Source organism: Mirounga angustirostris, unplaced genomic scaffold (genome assembly GCF_029215605.1).
Source record: "Mirounga angustirostris isolate CCGP_5_RB_7025 unplaced genomic scaffold, mMirAng1.0.hap1 SCAF_6, whole genome shotgun sequence".
Taxonomy (NCBI): Eukaryota; Metazoa; Chordata; class Mammalia; order Carnivora; family Phocidae; genus Mirounga; species Mirounga angustirostris.
In genome coordinates, this window is record NW_026991714.1 from 114,863,246 (window position 1) to 114,882,582 (window position 19,337).

Consider the following 19,337-nt stretch of genomic DNA (forward strand, 5'->3'; position numbering starts at 1 on the left):
CATCTTCTTGCTGGGTGCCAGGTTACTGCTGGGCGGTTGGGGGGTGGCGCTTGGAGCTGCTAGGGCTCTCCCAGGACCAGGGCTGTAGGCACGTTGTTGCTCCAGTGGGTGGTGGGGAGACATGGGGCTGTTCCTGACTGGCCCACCACTGAGTCATGTGAGTGACTATCCAGTGTTTGCTGGAGTCTGAGATGGAATCTTCTTTTGTTCTAAACATCTTGGGAATCCATTGGAACTTTAGAAAGATGGAAAATTAGTTCTTTCTGGCTGGATCTCCCTTTTTAGAAGTTGAGTGTGTACGCTGCCCAAAACATTGTGCCTGCAAAATGAGTCAGATGTAGGACGGGGGGAAGTGATGGAGTGGGGTGACCTCAAAGGCAGTACCCTCTGCCCTCTCCCCCCCCAGGGTTTGCCATCTCTGACATGCATCCATATCCAGGTGTGACCCTCACTTCCCTTCCCTGAGACAGTCAGCCAGCTGCTTTGGAGGAGAGAAATCCTTCAGAAACACCCAACTTTGGGCAGTTGTTTCCAAAATTCAGTGATGTGGCGCTTCCATACCAACACACAAGCACATGTAACTTCACCACCTAATCCTGGCAAATGATAATTGAGTTAAAGAATAATGTAAGCAAATGAATTTCCTCTCCACTGTCAGTGGGACTGTGATTGGGTTATGCACAAATTCAGATTGATCTGCTAATATACATTTAGCTGTTCAACTCTGTACTTAATCACATTACCTCACGAGTCTTCCAGCATGACACATGGAAAATTATGAGGAATAACACATAATAGAATGTGAAATAAATCCTGTTAGTCCTAACATAGTTAGCGCTTTGCAGCAGACATCCATTTTATAGATTCAAGCTGGAGGAATACTAACTCCAAGACGATGACATGGTAACTGAGTTAAGGAGGAGAAAATGTGCTTAATGCTGACCTTTCTTGAAATGTGTCAACCCTAGCCTGATTACTTTGACTTCAGCTGATTAAATTTACTCCCTTCCACCAACTCGCAAGCCTTGGTGATGCATTATCATGCAAAGTTGAATGACAGTAATGGAGACCCTCCTCCTAGGCCCCCAGTTCCTGACAAATCGTTTCCCGAAGTAGCACAGTATTTATTTTCCTTTATGATAGAAATGTTTCTCTTTAGTTGCTATGAAATTAAGCCTTTGTAATTGGATTCTGGACTCTTTACTTTATGACTCTGCAAATATGAAATTAACCCCATCCCAAGAAATAATAGAGCAGTCTAAGTTCTAATGAGATTACCCCCATTTTAGATAATGATTCTGAATTTAATAAATTAAACAAAGCAACAATTAAGGACAGCCATTTCTTTCTCCTCCCCCCTCCCAACAGGAAGAGAAAGGAGCCATCTAGGAATTACAGGGGACAGACCCTCTGTGAGACATGGGTCTTAAGAAGGACTTTCATTGGGTTGCTCTGTTTTGAAAATACCTGCTCTCAACACTCTTTGAATGATGGAGTCCTTTTGAACAATATCTGGTGTCAAATTAGATGATTGGAAGGTGGCTTCTTGAATAAGAGGGGAGTTTGGTGGTCACCCAATGCTCAGACAAGTGCCTGTAATTTGATTTGTTTGCTTTTTGATCATTCTCCCTTTTTCATATTTGTTTTGTCATGTGTCCTTGTGATAAACAGCAGAGTTTCATTCAATTCATTTACCTTCAATAACCTCCTACTGGTTTTAGGAGCCACCGAAAGCACTCCTATAAATTTAGAGGGCTTAACATCCTAGAACTCAAGATTTCCCAATGTCTAGGTGATTGATTGATTTTCCAAGGCATGAGTCACATGACCAGGCACAAGGTCAGACGCGGACAATGCGATGCATGCTATACCATATACCAGTGCTCATCCTTTCACACAGAGTATCAGTTGGTGGGAAGAGACCAGTACCACCACACGCACTTCCAGGTTAGAGTGTGTTTCCAACTTGGTGGAAGAAATAATATTCTGTTGGGAGTGAGTTGCTCACACAAGGCAGGCACAGATGCAGCAGATCTGTGTGAGGCTTGTCCTGGCCCCGGAGTCCCCTGGGTGGGGTATAGGGGCAGGCTGCTGCAGTGATGCTGTCTACATAGAGAAAGGCCTCGTTTGTCTAGAAGCCTTAGTGTTGCTACACCATGAACTTCACACTCACTGAGCATCACCCTTCTGGAGAACCTGCTTTAACAGTCTACATGCTTCTTTTAAGGAACTTCCTATAAAGTCAAACTTTCCTGGGTTTTGAGCCAAATTCAGAATTTGTTAGGCCATATCTTGCCCTCCCTCTCTTCCTCCCTTCCCCCCCTTATTTGCTTCCTTCCCTCCCTCCCTCCAAAACATTTGTCAAATACCTAATGTATAGCATACACTGTCCTCAACGGATGGTGTGCTGTAAGTGCTCAATAAATGTTTGATTTTAGAAGGAAATAAAAGTTTGTCTAGTAATATCTCAGTGATCTGGAGAAGGTAGATTCTACCATAGGCTACCATGATAGCCTAAACTCCGCACATGGCCTATTCTATAAGCTATAGTTATGTTTCCTTCCATTAAACCTTTCTCTCCTCTACTTTGATTCCTTCATATTTTTGAACCAGATATTAACTAGATTCATTTTACCATCTTTCTTCATTTAATAGAGGTACTCATGTTTGCACAGAGAGGGAGATAAATAATGATAAGCTACTTTATATAGATTTCACTGTGAGTCTTCTTTGCAATAAAAGAGATGGTTCATCCCACTCATTCAGCAAATATTTATTAAGTGCATGCTACATTCCATGGCAGTGAGTTGCCGGATTTCACAGAGATTCAGTCTAGTGGAGGGCAGAGACAATTTTCAAGTAACTTCGTGACAGTGCGAAGAGAGTTTGGTTCAACAAATGAGAGGGGGCTATGTGAGCGCTCGGCCTGGGGTGAGTACAAGCCAGTGGTCAAAGGAGGCTCTCTGGAGGGAGATGCAACGAAGTTAAGATCCAGGACAGGAAACCAACCCTATCCCTTAGCATAGACTTTGAGAGCAGGCATTTGAAAGGAGGCACTGAGGGGGGACCTAAAACTAAAAGGAAGAGGAACAAGGTGGACACCCCACGGTTTCAGAATCACCCTCAGGTAACTCGCTGCTACCACAACTTGAGCAGGGAAGAACACGTGCGATGCTTTGGCAGGGGTGTGCTGGAGCTTGGCGTTAATAAGCTGCCTCCTGGGCTTTCCTCATTTTTATCCTGTTGGTGTTTCAGTCTCTACTCAGGATCCTGGAGACCCCCAAAGGCCGTGCTGCTTTCAGAGTGTCCAGTGGCTTCAATGGACTCCTGTCCCTGCTCTCTGACCTGGAGGGGTCTCTCCAGGAGCCCCCGCTGCAGACGTGGGGGATGGTGTCCCCCAGCCAAACCCTGGACCTCGTCCTGCACACCCTCCGTGCCTTGTCCGCGGCGTTGCACCTGGACCCTGTCAATGGTGACTTCTTCAAGAGGAACGGGCTTTTTGAGAAGCTGGCCGAGGACCTCTGTTTGCTGGGCTGTTTCGGAGCCCAGGAGGAAGAGGGAGCCCCTCTGCACTCCGGGGAGGACACAAAGGCCAGGCCATTTGCTGATTTGCTGAGTGTGGCCTTTACCTCTGCCAGCTCACTCCCACCCAAGATACAGAGCTGCCTCCAGATCCTCAGCTTTCTGGACAGCATGGCCAGTGGCACCCTTCACCTACGCAGAGACCTGAAGGAGTCCCTGAGGGCTGGGCAGGACCCAGTTGTGAATGCCCAGAAGGAAGAAGCTGGCAGGGACCCCCAAGGCAACTTCAAGCAGTGGCCAGACCTGGAGGAGAGGTAGAGCTTTGCTGCCTGCTTCTGTAATCGGGTCATCAGTGTGTTTCTCTCTCCTGTTTTCTTCCAAATATCCTGTGCATGTGTAGTGGGTCGGAAGCCTAGACCTACAAACTGGGGTGGTGGGGTGGTGGTGGTGCAAAAATGTCACATGACCTTTTTCCCTTTAAATCAAGTTAACTGCAACTCCAATCTCCTCTACCTTGGGAGCTGGCAGAGCACCAATCTGAGTCAATACGTGATTAGAGGATGCTTTTGAGTTACACAAGACCCGGGGGGCTTCCCAGATCTTGGAAACCAAGGGCAGAACTCTGCCAATAAGCTCCCTTTCTCTTTTGCCATCTTAGCTGCTGCTCTGGGGAGGCTTGGTGCCTGTGCCCAGCTGCCCTGGTGTGCCGGGCAGCCCTTGCCTTTGGGAGCCTTAGCTTACCCACTGCCCCCCCTTTCCCCTGCACTGCCGGGGCTGTGATGAGGTCCTTTGACTTGCAGGATAACCATGGTGTCCTCCCCCATCACCAGTTCCTCCTCTTCTTTCTTGCTGCTTCTACTCTTCGTAACAATCATCTCTGCTTACCTCATAGGCCCATCTCCTCCATGAGCCCAGACTTTTGTAGACACGCTTTACTTCCATTCCTGTAAGACAGACTTCCACTAAAGCAAGGGAGCACAAAGAACACCCTTCCTTCCTTTGGAGTGGCAGGGGAAGAAAATGAAAGAACATAACAGCAATTGTGGGTTATCTTTTTTATTCCCCTAAGGTAGCAATGACAAACACAAATTAATATTGCAATAAATTATCCTGCCTACCCCCTCTCTCCACACCATCTGATGTTTACCGCCACAGGATGCCCTTCTGAGAGACATTGTGCACTTTTATCCAAAGATGTTGGATTGGCCAGACTTCAGTGTTGGGAGTTGGTGGTGAGGGGGATGGATGCCAAATCTCCAGCTATGCAGATAATCATATTATTGTTCTTGTTTCTCCAGCTAATTTGCTAAATTAATTGGTTCTCTAGTCTTGCATTTGCGCAGACACCAACTTGCTCATGAAGTATTTACTGCTGGCTTTGATTTGCTAATTTTTTAAAAGGACTTTTGTTCATGAGAAAGTTTGGCCTTTCACACTCTTTTCTTGACTATTTTTACTATCAAGTTTATGGTAGCAGCAGAACGCGAGTTGGGCAGTGTTGTCTCTTCTATTCTCTGGAAGACTTTATGTAAATAAAGATTACTGTTTCTATTCCTTAGCTTTGTGATAGAATTTGCCAGTAAAACCTCATAAGCCCAATGTTTTCTTGTAAGAAGATTTATTTTTGTGAGAATAAATTTATATTTCTTCTTGAATCATTCTTAGTAATTTTTCAAGTTAATTTTCCCATTCCAAGTTTCAATTTACTGGCATAAGGCTGTTCACAATATCTTTTTAACTTTTTGCTCCTGACATGATCGTTTTTGTCTTTTCTCTCCCCTGCCCCCCAGCACCTTGACAGCATTCTTGACAGAGTTTTATTTATCAGCATGTCCCATGAGCCAACTTTCAGCTTTTCCTATCTCTCCTACATACATTTTCTATTTCTGTTTTCATTTGTTTGTTCTTATTATGTCCTCTACTTTCTTTGGGTTTATTCTGGTATTCTTCTCCTTAATTTAATTGATTAGGAGACTCATTTTCAGTTCTCTTTTTAAGTGCAAATTTCTCTGTCACTTTACTTTAGCTGTATCACCCAAGTTTCATTATGTTGCACTTTCAATATTATTTAGTCCTAAATATTTTAATTTCCTTTGTGACTTATAGTTTGATTCTTGAATCTTGTTTGAATTGTGAATTTCCAAAGTTACAGAGTATTTTTGGTCATTTTCCATTGTTGTTGAGTTCTAATTTTATCATCATGAGAGAAGATGGACTGTATGATGGTAATCCTCTAGAAATTAGTTGAACTTGACTTTGTGGCCTCCAATGTGATAAATCTTCGTAAGTGTTCCGTAGGTGCTTGAAAAGAATGCATGTTTTCCAGTTGTTACACTCAATGTTCTATTTCTGTCCTTTACATCAAATTTGTCTACTGTCTTCTTCAAATTTTCAGATTATTTAATCTGCTTGACACATCAGTTACTAGGCTATGTTAGATATTTTTCATTATAGTGATAGATTTATCAATTTCTGTTCATTTTTGCCTTATATTTGAGGCTATTAGAATCACACATATTTACAGTTTTTATGTCATCTTGTGGAATCAAAAAATTTCACCTTATATGGTGACCTTCTTTATCTCTAATAATACATTTTGCCATAAAAACAATGTTGTTTAATCATAATAAGGCTACACCAGCTTTCTTTTAGTTAGTATGTGCCTGGAATTTTTTTTAAAAGTCTTTTCTTTCAAGCTTTCTGGATCCTAATGGTTTAGGTGTTTCTTTTGTCAACACTAAAGAGCTAGTTTTGTTTTCACTTTACTTTATCATTTAACCCAGCATGGTATTTTTTGGTTGCTGAAGCATGTGCTTTGTTTACATTTTTATAATTATTAATATGTTTGGAATGATTTCTACTTTGCTCTTTTGTATTTTCTATTGTCCCACTTTTTCTTTTGATTTTTTCCTTGTCTTCTTTTGAATTATTAGAATTTTAATTTTTAAATTTAATTTTTCCCATTGACTAATTTGGATCTTATACTCTGTTAGTCTTTCAGTGGTTTACCCTTCTAGTGGTTACCCTAAAATAATTTAACAGTCATCCTCATAATGTCTAACTATTTACTCTGTTTACTATTGCTATTTATCTTTAACATCTTTCCAATACATATGTGTTACATATGTAATATGTAAGCACTTAATTTAACTCTTAAATGTATACTTGTCTTTCTAATGTATATATTACTGTTGCCCAATATTAATTTTAGTCCATCAATTAGTCTAATTGTAATGCGGGGCTAAATTAATTGCCATCAATCTAATCTAAATCTAATTTTAACTAATCCATCAAATAAGGCATTTATTCATGTATTTTTTTGTTAAGGTATAATTGACATATAACATTATATTACTTTCAGGTATAAAACATAGTGATTCAATATCTATCTATATATATTTTAAAGACTTTATTTATTTGAGAGAGAGAGAGAGAAAACCCTCAAGTGGGGTGAGGGGCAGAGGGAGAGAATCTCAGGCAGACTCCTCACTGAGTGTGGAGCTCGACGTGGGCCTTGATCTCACAACCCATGAGGTCATGACCTGAGCCGAAACCAAGAGTTGGACACTCAACTGACTGAGCCACCCAGACACCCCTCAATATTTGTATATATTGGGAAATGATTACCACAGTAAGTCTAGTTATTAACACTCATCACCACACTAGTTACAATTTTTTTTCTTGTGGTAAGAGCTTTTAAGATTTATTCTCTTTGCAACTTTCACATATGCAATATAGTATTATTAACTGTAGTCACCATGCTCTACCTTATGTTCCCATGACTTATTTATTTTAAAACTGGAAATTTGTAACTTTTCACTCCATTCATTTATTTTGCCAACCCTCTATCCCCTGCTTCTGGCAACCACCAATCTATTCTCTGTATCTATGAGCTCTTTTTTTTTAGATTTCACATATAAGTGAGATCATATGGTATTTGCCTTTCTCTGAACTATTTCACCTAGCATAATGCCCTCAAGGTCCATCCATGTTGTCACAAATGACAAGGTTTCCTTCTTTTTTTATGGCTGAATAATAGTCCATTGTGTATATATACCACATCTTCATCCATTCATTCATCGATGGTCACTTAGTTTGTTTCTGTATCTTGGCTATTATAAAGAATGCTGCAATAAACATAGGGGTGCATGTATTTTTTTAAGTTGGTGTTTTCATTCTCTTCAGATAAATACTCAGAATTGCTGGATCATATGGTAGCTCTATTTTTAATTTTTCGAGGAATCTTCATATTGTTTTCCATAATGGCTCTACCAATTTACATTCCCACTGACAGTGCATGAGTGTTCATCACCAACACTTGTTATTTCTTATCTTTTTGATGATAGCCATTCTAACAGGTGTTGTGGTGGGGGCTCATTGTGGTTTTGATTTGCATTTCCTGAATGATTAGTGATGTAGAAAACCTTTTTATCACCCATATATCTTCTTTGGAAAGATGTCTTTTCAGATGTTCTGACCATTTTTTTAAAAGATTTTATTATTTGACACCAGAGGAGAGAGAGAACGCACAAGCAGGGGGAGCAGAAGGCAGAAGGAGAGGGAGAAGCAGGCTCCTGCTGAGCAAGGTGCCCAATGCGGGGCTTTATCCCAGGACACTGGGATCATGACCTGAGCCAAAGGCAGATGCTTAACCAACTGAGCCACCCAGGTGCCCCATTCTGCCCATTTTTGATTGGATTTTTTTGGTATTGAGTTGTATGAGTTCTTTATATATTTTGGGTATTGACCCTTTATCATACATACAATTTGCAAATATTTTCTCCCATTCTATAGGTTGCCTTTTCATTTCACTGATGGTTTCCTTTGCTGTATGGAAGCTTTTTAATTTGATGTAGTTCTACTGGTTCATTTTTGCTTTTGTTGTTTTTACTTTTTGTGTCAAATCCATAAAATCATTGCCAAGACCAATGTCAAGGAGATTACCACCTATGTTTTCTTCTATGAGCTTTATGGCTTCAGGTCTTATGTTCATATCAAGTCTTTAATCCATTTTGGGTTCATTTTTGTGTATGGTGTAAGGCAGTGGTCTGGTTTCATCCTTTTGTGTGTGGCTGTCTAGTTTTTTCTCAACACCATTCATTGAAAAGACTGTCCTTTCCTCACTATATAGTCTTGGCTCCTTTGTCATAAATTAATTGACCACATATATGTGGGTTGATATGGTATCTCTATTCTGTTCCATTAATCTATGTATCTTATGCCAATGCTGTACTATTTTGATTACTCTATCTTTTGTAATACCATTTGAAATCAGGTAGCATGATGCCTCCTGCTTTGCTCTTCTTTCTCAAGATTGTGACATTTCTCACTGCAATGGTACCACAGCTGCACTTTGTGAGCCAGGCCTTGACCAGATTTCAGGCCCTTCTCCTCTTGCTTTATCTTGGGGAGAATTCCCTTTCTGAGGCTCCCTGATCTTTCTGTCCTGGGGGAGGGCATCCTTGAGGAGGCCTCTACCCTGGCCACCTGGAGAGCATGCAGGTCAACTTGGTAGCTCAGCATTGAGCCTTATTCTACCAGCTCTTAGAGGGCAGGGAAATAGTTGTCAGCACCAGAAGACATTAGTAAGTGGATTGAGTGATGAGAAGCAATAGTCATTTTTCAAACATCTCTGGGAGCTAAGCACTAAACACTTCTATTCATTTAATTCCCTCCCAATCCTAGAACTTTACTAATAAAGAAACCAAGGCTAAGAAAGGGTAAGTAGCATGGCCAAAGTCACACATTTAGTAAGTAAACAATAGAATTGGATTCTGATCCCAGGTCTATTTTCAAAACCTGTGTGTGTGTGTGTGTGTGTGTGTGTTCTTCCTGCTTCTTCTGGAAACTCCCACAATAATGGTGATGATTTTCCAAAAGTTCTGACACAATAGTTTACAGTTTAAAGCTGGTCTCTAACCTATAGATGGCATTAGCCTGAATTCTTTACGGATGAATCCTGTGTCAGATGTCATCTTGGTTTCACGATGAGTAATTTTTAAATGTATAAGACTCAGATTTCATAAATAGAGCAATTTTTTCCTCATTAAAAGAAATACATCACCCTCGACCTTTCCTAATGGTTAGAGAATCAGTGAAACCCTAGCCTCTCATGAGAGAATCTGGGGAATAAAGGCAGGGCGGTGGGCTAGGAATGGGGGACAGGGTGCTCAACCTCACCTACCATGAACACTTGGCATCTTCTTGCACAAGTACCTTGGCTCAGCCTGGTCTGTGCAAAGTGGGCCTTGCTCTCCAGGGAGGAGGGGGTGTAGGCTGTGGGCCTTGGACTCGGGCCAAATGCTCTATGCCTTAGTGGCCATGTTCCTTGGGCCTGTTGCTTTATCTCTCTTTCCTGATTTGAAGACAGTGGTAATTAAAGTATCCACCTTGTTTTGAGGTGAGGGCTGGAGATGAGAATGGTGCTAGTCATTGTGATCACAGTTGTTGTCTCCCAAGTACTTGTGTGCCGGATGCTGTGCTGAGTTCTCCACAAGCATTAATTCTTATAACAACTATGATTTAAGTAACCTTGTTCACAAAATGGAAGTTATATATTAGGGAATTGCCCAAATACATATGCAATGTCCAAGATACAGAATACATAATCTCAATGAACTGTACACCCCCCCCCACACACACACCATACCGAACACCCCTACACCACATCCCCCATAGACCTTTACACAAACACACAGACATACCACACATACATACACCACACAGGACACCCACACACCACATCCCTCACACCCCTCTACACACACGCACACACACCCCACACTCAAACTGCACCCCCCCCAATGTCATTCAATGGAATTTAATAAATGGTAGCTGCGGTCGTGATAATCATATGAGGACCTTCTCTGGTATTTACCAGGCCCTGTTACCTGAGATGGATGTCATCCTTCTTGGCCAGCCGATCCGCAGTGAGGGCCTGGAGGTGAAGGTGGAGAGAGGAGTGGGTCAGGCCACAGTGTGGTGTGTGCGTGCGCATGCACACGTGAGTGGGTACTTGTGTGTGTGCAAGTGCATGTGAGTACATTGGGTGTTGGGTGTGCATCTCAGGTGTGAGAACCCAGCTGGGCAGGAAGCATCTGCCCAAAGCCTGTCCTCCCTTCTGTGGAGCTGCGGCTTTGCAGGGAGCTTTCTCTTAAATCGCAGTGCATTAGTCGGCTGCGACCGCCATCTGAGGTTTCATTTTTGGCAGTTTCGCTTCTGGCAGCCAACCATGGTCTGGAAGGAGGGGATCCTCCTTCTGATGAATCGTCAGCAGGCCAGTAGTAGCCTAACGCGGCGTCACATGCCTGCGTCATCCACGTCACTCCATCTCTAGGTATTTTGTCACCTCCGTCACCACAAGAAGGGTGAGTACAGTCCAAGAAGATATTTGGAGAGACAGAGAGACCAAATTCATGTAACTTTTGTTACGGCATATTGTTAGAATTTTTCTATTTATTATTAGTTGCTATTAATCTCTTACTGTGCCTAATTTATGAATTAAACTTTCTCATAGGTATGTATGCATAGGGAAAAAAAACAGGATATACAGGGTTTGGTACTCTCTGAAGTTTTAGGCATCCCGGCAGATAAGGGAGGACTATGGTTTCTTGTCGCTTTTTTTTTTTTTAAGATTTTATTTCTTTGAGAGACAGAGAGAGAGAGAGAGAGAGAGAGAGGGCGGGAGGGAGCATGTGCGCGTGCGCATGAGCAGGGGGTGGAGCAAAGGGAGAAGCAGGCTCCTCAGTTTTAGCTCTTATGTTTAGGTTATTGATCCGTTATATGGTGTGAGGCCAGGGTTCAACTTCATTCTTTTGCATGTGGCTATGCACTTCTCTCAGCACCATGTACTGATGACTCTGTTCTTTCCCCACTGAATGATCTTAGCATTCTTGTGGAGGACTCTCAATTCTAGTCCACTGGACTATGTGTCTGTCCTCAAGCCAGTACCACACTGTTTTGATTACTGTAACATTGTAGTAAGTTTTGAACTCAAGAAGTGGGAGTAGTCCAACTTTGTTCTTCATTTTAAATATTGTTTTGGCTATTTAGAGTTCCTTGCAATTCCATATGAATTTGAGGACCAGCTTTTATCATTGCATATGTTAGCTGTGGTCTTTTTATAAATGCCTTCTATCATGTTGAGAAAGTTCCTATCAATTTGTAGTTTTCTGAGTATTTTTATCATGAAAGGGTATTCAATATTGTCAAATACTTTTTCTGCATCAGTTGAGACAATCCTTTGTTTTCTTCCCTTTGTCTTCTAATATAGTGTATTACCTTGACTGATTTTCTTATGTTGACTCACTCATACCCTTGTATTCTTGGGATAAACCCCACTTGATCATAGTGTGTAATTCTTTAAATATGCTCTTAGATTTGGTTTGCTAGTATGTTGTTGAGGATTTTTGCATGTATATTCATTAGGGATATTGTCTGTAGTTTTCTTTTCTCTTTTTCTTTGTGTAGCTTTGGTATCAAGGTAATAATACAGGCTTCCTTGTTGTTTCCTGAACATGCTGGACATACTCCCACCTTAGGGCCTTTTGCATTGGCTGTTCCCTTTGCTTGAAATGCTTTTCCCTCAGATATCTGCCTCCCTCTTTCAAGTCTGCCCAATTGTCACCTTCTCAAGGAGGCCAGCTCTGCCACCCAAATTAAAATTGCAGATTGCTTCCTTCCTCCACCCTAGCACTCTTCATTCTTTCTCTGCTCGAATTTTTTCTTGCAATGGCACTTACATAATATGTAATTTACTTATTCATGGTAATATTATATTAATACATTATACTATATTATAATAATGTAGTATGCATTACACAATAATAACTTGTTATTTATAATTTACATATTTATTATGTTTATCTTTATTATCTACACTCCTCCTCTCACATCCTGGGTATGGGCTTCAGTTTGTTTAATTTATAGATGTATCCAAAGTGCCTGGCAAATAGTTAGGTCAATAAATATTTGTTCATTTGAATTGAATAAATTAACACCAATGCATTCACTCCTGGCACCTTAGCCATCCTTTTAAGGCTGGTGGTGCCTAGGACAATCTGACCATGGGTTGTAAGAATAGTGCTATGGGCATGATGTTTGAAAATCAGCTGTTTGTAATTGGGATTAGATTTATGGGTTTTAAGCCTTTTTTTTTTTTTAAGATTTTATTTATTTATTTGACAGAGAGAGAGAGAGAGAGACAGCGAGAGAGGGAACATAAGCAGGGGGCAGTGGGAGAGGGAGAAGCAGGCTTCCCACTGAGCAGGGAGCCCAAAGCAGAGCTCGATCCCAGGATCCTAGGATCATGACCTGAGCGGAAGGCAGACGCTTAATGACTGAGACATCTAGGTGCCCTTAGATTTATGGGTTTTTTGTGTGTTTGTTTTTATTTTTATTATTAATTTTTGAATTTATACACTGTATAAGTCCCTTTTTTGCTGTAAAGCTCTATGGGTTTTCATTCATTTAATTTCGAGCCATCAGGACACAGAATAGTCCCATCACCTCAAATAGTTCCTAAATGTTGCCCCTTGATAGTCAAATTCTTTCTCTACCCCTAGCCCCTGGCAACCACTGATATGTCTTTATAATTTTGTCTTTTCCAGAATACCATATAAATGCAGGTATACAATGTGAAATCTTTTGAGGCTAGCCTTTTCCATTCGGCATAAGGCCTTTGAGATCCATCCAGTTTTTTGTATGAGTTGTTCATGCATTTTTATTGCTGAGTAGTACTCCATTGTATGGATGCCAGGATTTTCTCCATCTGTAGCTTGTCTTTCCGTCTTTTTTTTTTTTTTTAAGATTTTATTTATTTATTTGACAGAGAGAGAGAGACAGTGAGAGAGGGAACACAAGCAGGGGGAGTGGGGGAGGGAGAAGCAGGCTTCTGCGAGCAGGGAGCCCGATGCGGGGCTTGATCCCAGGACCCTGGGATCATGACCTAAGCCGAAGGCAGACACTCAACGACTGAGCCACCCAGGCGCCCCTGTCTTTCCATCTTTAAAGTGACTTTCACAGAATGAAAATCTTTAATTTTGATGCAGTACAATTTATTAATGTTTTCTTTTATTGGGCTTTTGGTATCATGTCTAAGAACTCTTTGCCTAGCTTAGGGTCACCAAGATTTTCTCCTGTGTTTTCTTTTAAAAGTTGTATATGTCTGTGATCCATTTTGAATTTCTTTTCCTGCAGGGTGTGAAGTTTAAGTCAAAATATATTTTTTTGCATTTGGACCTCTAATTTCTCTTATGCCATTTGTTGAAAATATTATCCTTTTCCATTGAATTATTTTTGTACCTTTGTGAAAAATCAATTGGCCATATTTGTGTAGGTCTTTTCCTGGACACTATTCTGTTCCATTGATCTGTGTGTCTAGCCCTTCACTAATACTGTTTTGATCACTGTAGCTTTGTAATAAGCCATAAAACCAGCAAATGTGAGTCCTCCAAATGTATTCTCCCTTTCTAAAGTTGCTTTGATTATTTTAGTTCCTTTGCCTCTAGTTGTTCTAGTATATGTAAATATAATGATCAGCTTGCCTACATCTACAAAAACTGTTGGGATCTTGATTAGAATTGCATTAAATCTATAGATGAATTTGAGGAGAATTGAGACAACTATATTACATCTTCCAACCCACAAATATTGTATGTTTTTCCTTTTATATAGGTCTTTCTTTCTTCCTTTCTTTGCTAAGCTTCTTGAATCTTTAAGGTTCTATATACATGAAATTTAAAGAAATAATGGCTAAAACCTTCCTGAACATTTTTTTTTTTTTTACACTGCCTCTTCATCCTCTTCTTCTGGAACTCCTACAATGGGATGTTAGATCTTTTAGTATTGTTACACATGAGCTTGAGGATTTCTTACATTTTAAAAAATCTTTTTCCTTTTTGTTGTTCAGTTTTGGCAATTTCTATTGATCTGTCCTTAAATTCATGGATTCTCTCATCTCATTCTTTCATTGTTCTCATTCAGTGAGATTTTTAAATTTGTTATTGTATCTTCAGTTCTTAAATTTCCATTTGGTTCTTTTTTATTGCTCCCATTTCTTTACTGAGACTTCCTAGGTTTTCATTCATTTCAATAATATTCACCCTTATTCCTTAGAGTGTGGTTAAACAGCTGATTTAAAGTTTTTGTCTGATTAAAAAAAATAAAGTTTTTGTCTGATAGTTCCAACTCTGCGTCATCTCAGGCTTGACATCTGTTGATTATCTTTTTCTGTGTGAGATATTGAGACTTCCCTGATTTGTTCTATGCTAAGTAATTTCAGATTGTGTCCTGGACATTTTGAATTTTATGAACTCTGGCTCTTGTTGACATCTGGAGAATGTTAATTATTTTGTTTTACCAGGCAATCGACCAGGTTAGGTTCAGTCTGCAAGTTCTTGCCCACCTTCTGTGGACCATGTTTCCAGTATTAGTTTGGTGTCACAGACTTGGCAGTGAGATTTTATCTATTCTCTATTTGCCCCATGAAGTAGCCAGTCTCAGGTGGTGCTTTACCCTTGAGTTCAGTTCTCAAAGCCTTTGGAATATGGTTTAGGGTCAGATCCACACATGCAGCTCAGAATTAAACCCAGAGGTTGATACAGAGTCTCACTTTATTAAGCCTCCTCCTCTTCCTTGTCTCCCCGACACTTTATGGCTCCCAGGGGCCTCTTCCTTCTCCTCTGTCTAGGAAGCTGAGGCTTTAGTTTCCCTGCCTTGCCATGTACTTCCTACCGCTGCATCTGCTTCTGGTGCCAAGCAGGGAAAGGAAAAAGAGAGACAAGGGCAATGGAGATTTTGCCTACACTCCTGGAACCATAGTTCTTCTGGTTAGAGAGAAGGATTATCTTCTCGCAGATATTCAGACACCTGCCTGGCCACTGCTACTGCTGTGAGGTTGTCTGGAGGCTGGCTGAGAAAGAATGAAGGAACCCAAAACGACAATCTCAAGGGTTCTCCTCCATGCTCTGTGACCTCTAGGAGCCTCCCTTCTGTTCCTCAGACCAGAAACAGATACGTTTTCTTGGTGTTCTGTCCTCATCTGCATGTGATGCACATTTCTGTTTTCAGATGCCCTCTGAGCCCATACTAAGGAATTCTGGAGGGGGACACTCCAGGAAATTCAATGCCAGTTGCATGGTGCTTTGGGTTTGGTTTCCTTCTCTGCTACCATTTACTTTTCAGAGTCATCAGAGAGCTACTTATGTGTTCTGTGTGAGTTTTGGGTTGCATTCAGTGGGTACGGCTGAGTAGAATTGCTTATACCATCTTGAAGGGATCAAGAAACACTTGTGTGTATGTGTTCAACGTAAAATGAGAGCCTCTCCCTCTCCTTTATGTCTGGAGGGAAAGGGAGAGGACCAGGCAACTAACTTGTGTTGAATATCAACTGTGAGCCAGCCACTGTGTCCCGGGGCCCAAAAGCATTATTCCGTGTCTCTCTGAGAGAAGTATGGTATTGTGAGTTCCACTGTACAGTTGGGAAAATTGGGCTCAGATTAATTAGTTCAAAGTTCTATAGATAATAAGTGGTAGACTGAGGATGTGTATTATGGCCTGTCTGAGAAAGATTCAGAAAGGTTTGTGAAAAGCAGAAGAGACTAGAAAACTCAAATCTGATATCCCGCCTCCCCTCTCTCTGCAGGGTGGATGAAGGGGATGCTGTGATCATGCACCCCGGGGTCCTGTGCATCATGGTGAGACTGCTGCCTCGGTTGTACCATGCAGACCACCCCCAGGTACTTGTTGATGAACACACGTATTTGTCTTTTTCACATGACCAACCATTTAAGCTCCTTCTGGCCAGACTTCTTTTTTGCCTTTGCCCTCAGTACTCTGCCTTAGGTGAGCCACCCTGGTGAAGCACCTTCTGCAGGGGAGACTCAGTATGTCTGTGACCCTTGATTGAGTTCTGCCACTCTTCCTTCCAAGGTCATTTGATACAGGTCATTTCTGCTGGTGAAGTGACCTTCTAAAAGCAACAGCCAAACAAAAACTAGCTGAAATGACTCAACCGTCATGAGGCAATCCCTGGGTACTAAGGGCAGCGCTGGGCATTGGTGGGGCCAGAGGTCCTTTGCCCCCCAGCTAGTCATCCATCCTGCAGTGCTGGCTGTGATCGTGGTTCAGTGCTCCGTACAGGACATGCCAGGTTAACAAGATGGACACTGTCCATGGATCCTGTGTCCATCATGGGGACCAAGAGATGGTGCCAGTGCAGACAGACTAAAGAAATAAGCTCACCAATGAATATACAATTACAAATTGGGACAAGTGATAATAATGGGGAAAAATAGGATGCTGAGAAAGAATAATGGAATGGAGGTGGGGGAAGACCTGATTAAATCTAATTTAGAGGAAGGGGTGGAGGTCAGGGAAGCCATCTCCTAGATGGTGACATTTAAGCAGGGCCCTGAAAGATGAGTAGCAATTAACCAGGCAGGAAGGAGCCTGCTGCAGGCGGCTGGGGTGGGAGCAAAGGGGGGGGGGAGTGGGAAATGTGCCAGATGGGGCAGGCACAGGAAGGCTGGAGCCCTGCTTAAGTATGGAGTTTTATCCCAAGGGCAGCAAGAAGCCTCTCAAATGAGTAGAGGATGACTCTATCAGGTTTTTGTATCAAAATATCTGTTTGTTTATTGCACGGGGAATGGCCTGGGAATGGGGACAGCAGGTAGGAAGCCATGTCTGTAGTACCACATCGATGGTAGCTCAGCTAGGGTGGTGTCTGGGCAAGTGTGAAGGAGAGGAGAGACAGAATCCCAGGACCCAGAGATGAACGGGTCCAGGGAGTGGGAAGAGGGAGACTCAAAGACAACCCCCAAGTTCCTGTCCTGGCAGAATGAGGGGCTCCATTGCAGGGTGAAAGGATTGAGTAACAGAACAAGGCAATTCTTGTTGAGGAAAACCTGGAGAATGCACACTCTGATGAGTGCAGATGGAAAGGAAATGACTTGAACTGAGCAACCAGGCATGGCGCTGGACACTTTCACAGTTTGTCCTCATAGCAGTTTTCTCAGGAGTATTATTTGTCTCCATTTTCACCAGTGGAGAAACAGAGGCTCAGATAATTTAAATGACTTAAGGATTCCCAGTTGGTGGACCTGGTATTAAATGTGGTCCTGCCTGGTGGCAGGTCTCCTGGTCTTTCCCCTGCACAGCAGAATCTTCTATAGGAAGAATGAGGGGCAGGGGTTGCAGATCCAGCTGTACTTTGTCCAGAATTTAAAAAGGAAGTGATATGTTCTAGGAAGAAATGAACACTAGTGGTGTTATTAATCACAGCCTGAAAATGACAGTGACCTAGTAAAATGTTGCAAGCTCGCCGAAATCAATGAGAGAAGTGGAGCGGGGGAGCAAAAGCCTTGATGTGTAGGGAAGGGAACTGTTCTCACCAAGGAAATTCTGTAGTATTTCATACAGGGTTGCAAAAAAGGATGGACCTAGTTCCATGTCTCTTTGTCCCTTTGTAACTGGAATCTTTTTTCTGGTTCCTGTTCCTTTGCTGGAAAGTGATGATGAAGTAATGACCAAACCAATGAATAGGGACACACATCTCATAGTGAAATGGAATGCACTTATATTTTTCAACATTTAGAGAAAAGCAGTAGGCTGGAATAAAATGGGCTTGATCGCTTCTTTAGTTACTGTTTCTGTGTAACAAACTGCTGCCCAGTTAACAAACTATGTCATTCTTTCTCACGGCGAGAGACAGGCGTGGCAGGGACAGCTCATCTCTGCACCACATGGTGCTGGGTGGGCTAGACCATTTAAGATGTCTTCTTTACTCACACAGCTGGCACCTCCAGGACTGGCTCCAATGACAGGGGGCTCCTGGGCTGGGTCAGATGTCCGGGGCCTTGGTTTGAGCTGTCATAATAGGATTCTGGGTTCTCCTCCATGTAACCCTCTCCATCTGGCCTCTATCTGTGTCTCTCCAAGTGAATTCTCCATCAGGCCACATAGAAGCTCAGCGCTCCTTTGGGTAAGCTGCCAGGCCCTCCAAAGGCTTAGGCCTTGAACAAGATTGCCTGGCTTCCACAGCATTGGTCTGTTGGTCAAAGTGAGTCACAGGTTCAGCTTAGACTCAGTGGGAAGGGCCATATGCCTCCCCTACTGATGTGAGGGGTTACATATGTGTAGAGGACAGAGGGAATTGTTGGGGGTCATCTTTTAAGACCAGCACCTACTTGTCTTAAGCATCAACTGGTAGATAAAAATATTTGACCCTGAAATAAAGTGTCTTCTAGTTCTTTACATGTCTTCTAGTCATTGAGTTGTCTCAGTCTGGGACTTTCTTTACCTTGGTATTTAAGACAGGGCCCGCCTGGAACATTTTGGACATTAATCCACACTTACGACTACCTCTGTGCCAGGCATGTTGTTTCATCAATATTCATAACAGCTCATCCCAGCACACTAGAATCTCCCCACATCACAGGGGCTTGAGGCTCAAGAAAGTTGTGTAACTTCCTACGGTCATGGAGCTGGTGAGGGGAGGTCCGGAACTCATTCCCAGGCCCCAGATCAAGGTGTGTTTGGTGAACAGGTCTCTTACTTTTGCAGCTTTTGCAGAATGTAAGGTCATGAATTCTTGGCATTATACATTTTTCCAGGTGCAATAGCCTCGTTGTAAGGATGTCTGGCTTCCTTAGCTATATTTCCAGCCATGAAGTGTACTTGGAATGCGAACAACCAAGCCAGTGGTTTAGGAGGCCTTAGCAGCCAGATGGTTGCCGGTGGACGTGTCGTGCCAAACTCCACTGCAGTGATGACCGATGAAGTGATGCAGAGCTGAGAGTGGCCTCTCTCTCGGCTGC

General features: G+C 42.2%; 1 protein-coding gene across 1 annotated transcript in view; it reads left to right on the top strand.

Annotated features, from left to right (window-relative positions):
* WDFY4 (WDFY family member 4) overlaps positions 1-19,337 on the top strand; it is a 291,643-nt gene that overhangs the window by 48,937 nt on the left and 223,369 nt on the right. The window contains exons 12-13 of the mRNA XM_045878280.3: positions 3,256-3,836; positions 16,166-16,259. Coding sequence (XP_045734236.1) covers positions 3,256-3,836; positions 16,166-16,259 — 675 coding nt within the window. The remainder of the gene's footprint in view (positions 1-3,255; positions 3,837-16,165; positions 16,260-19,337) is intronic.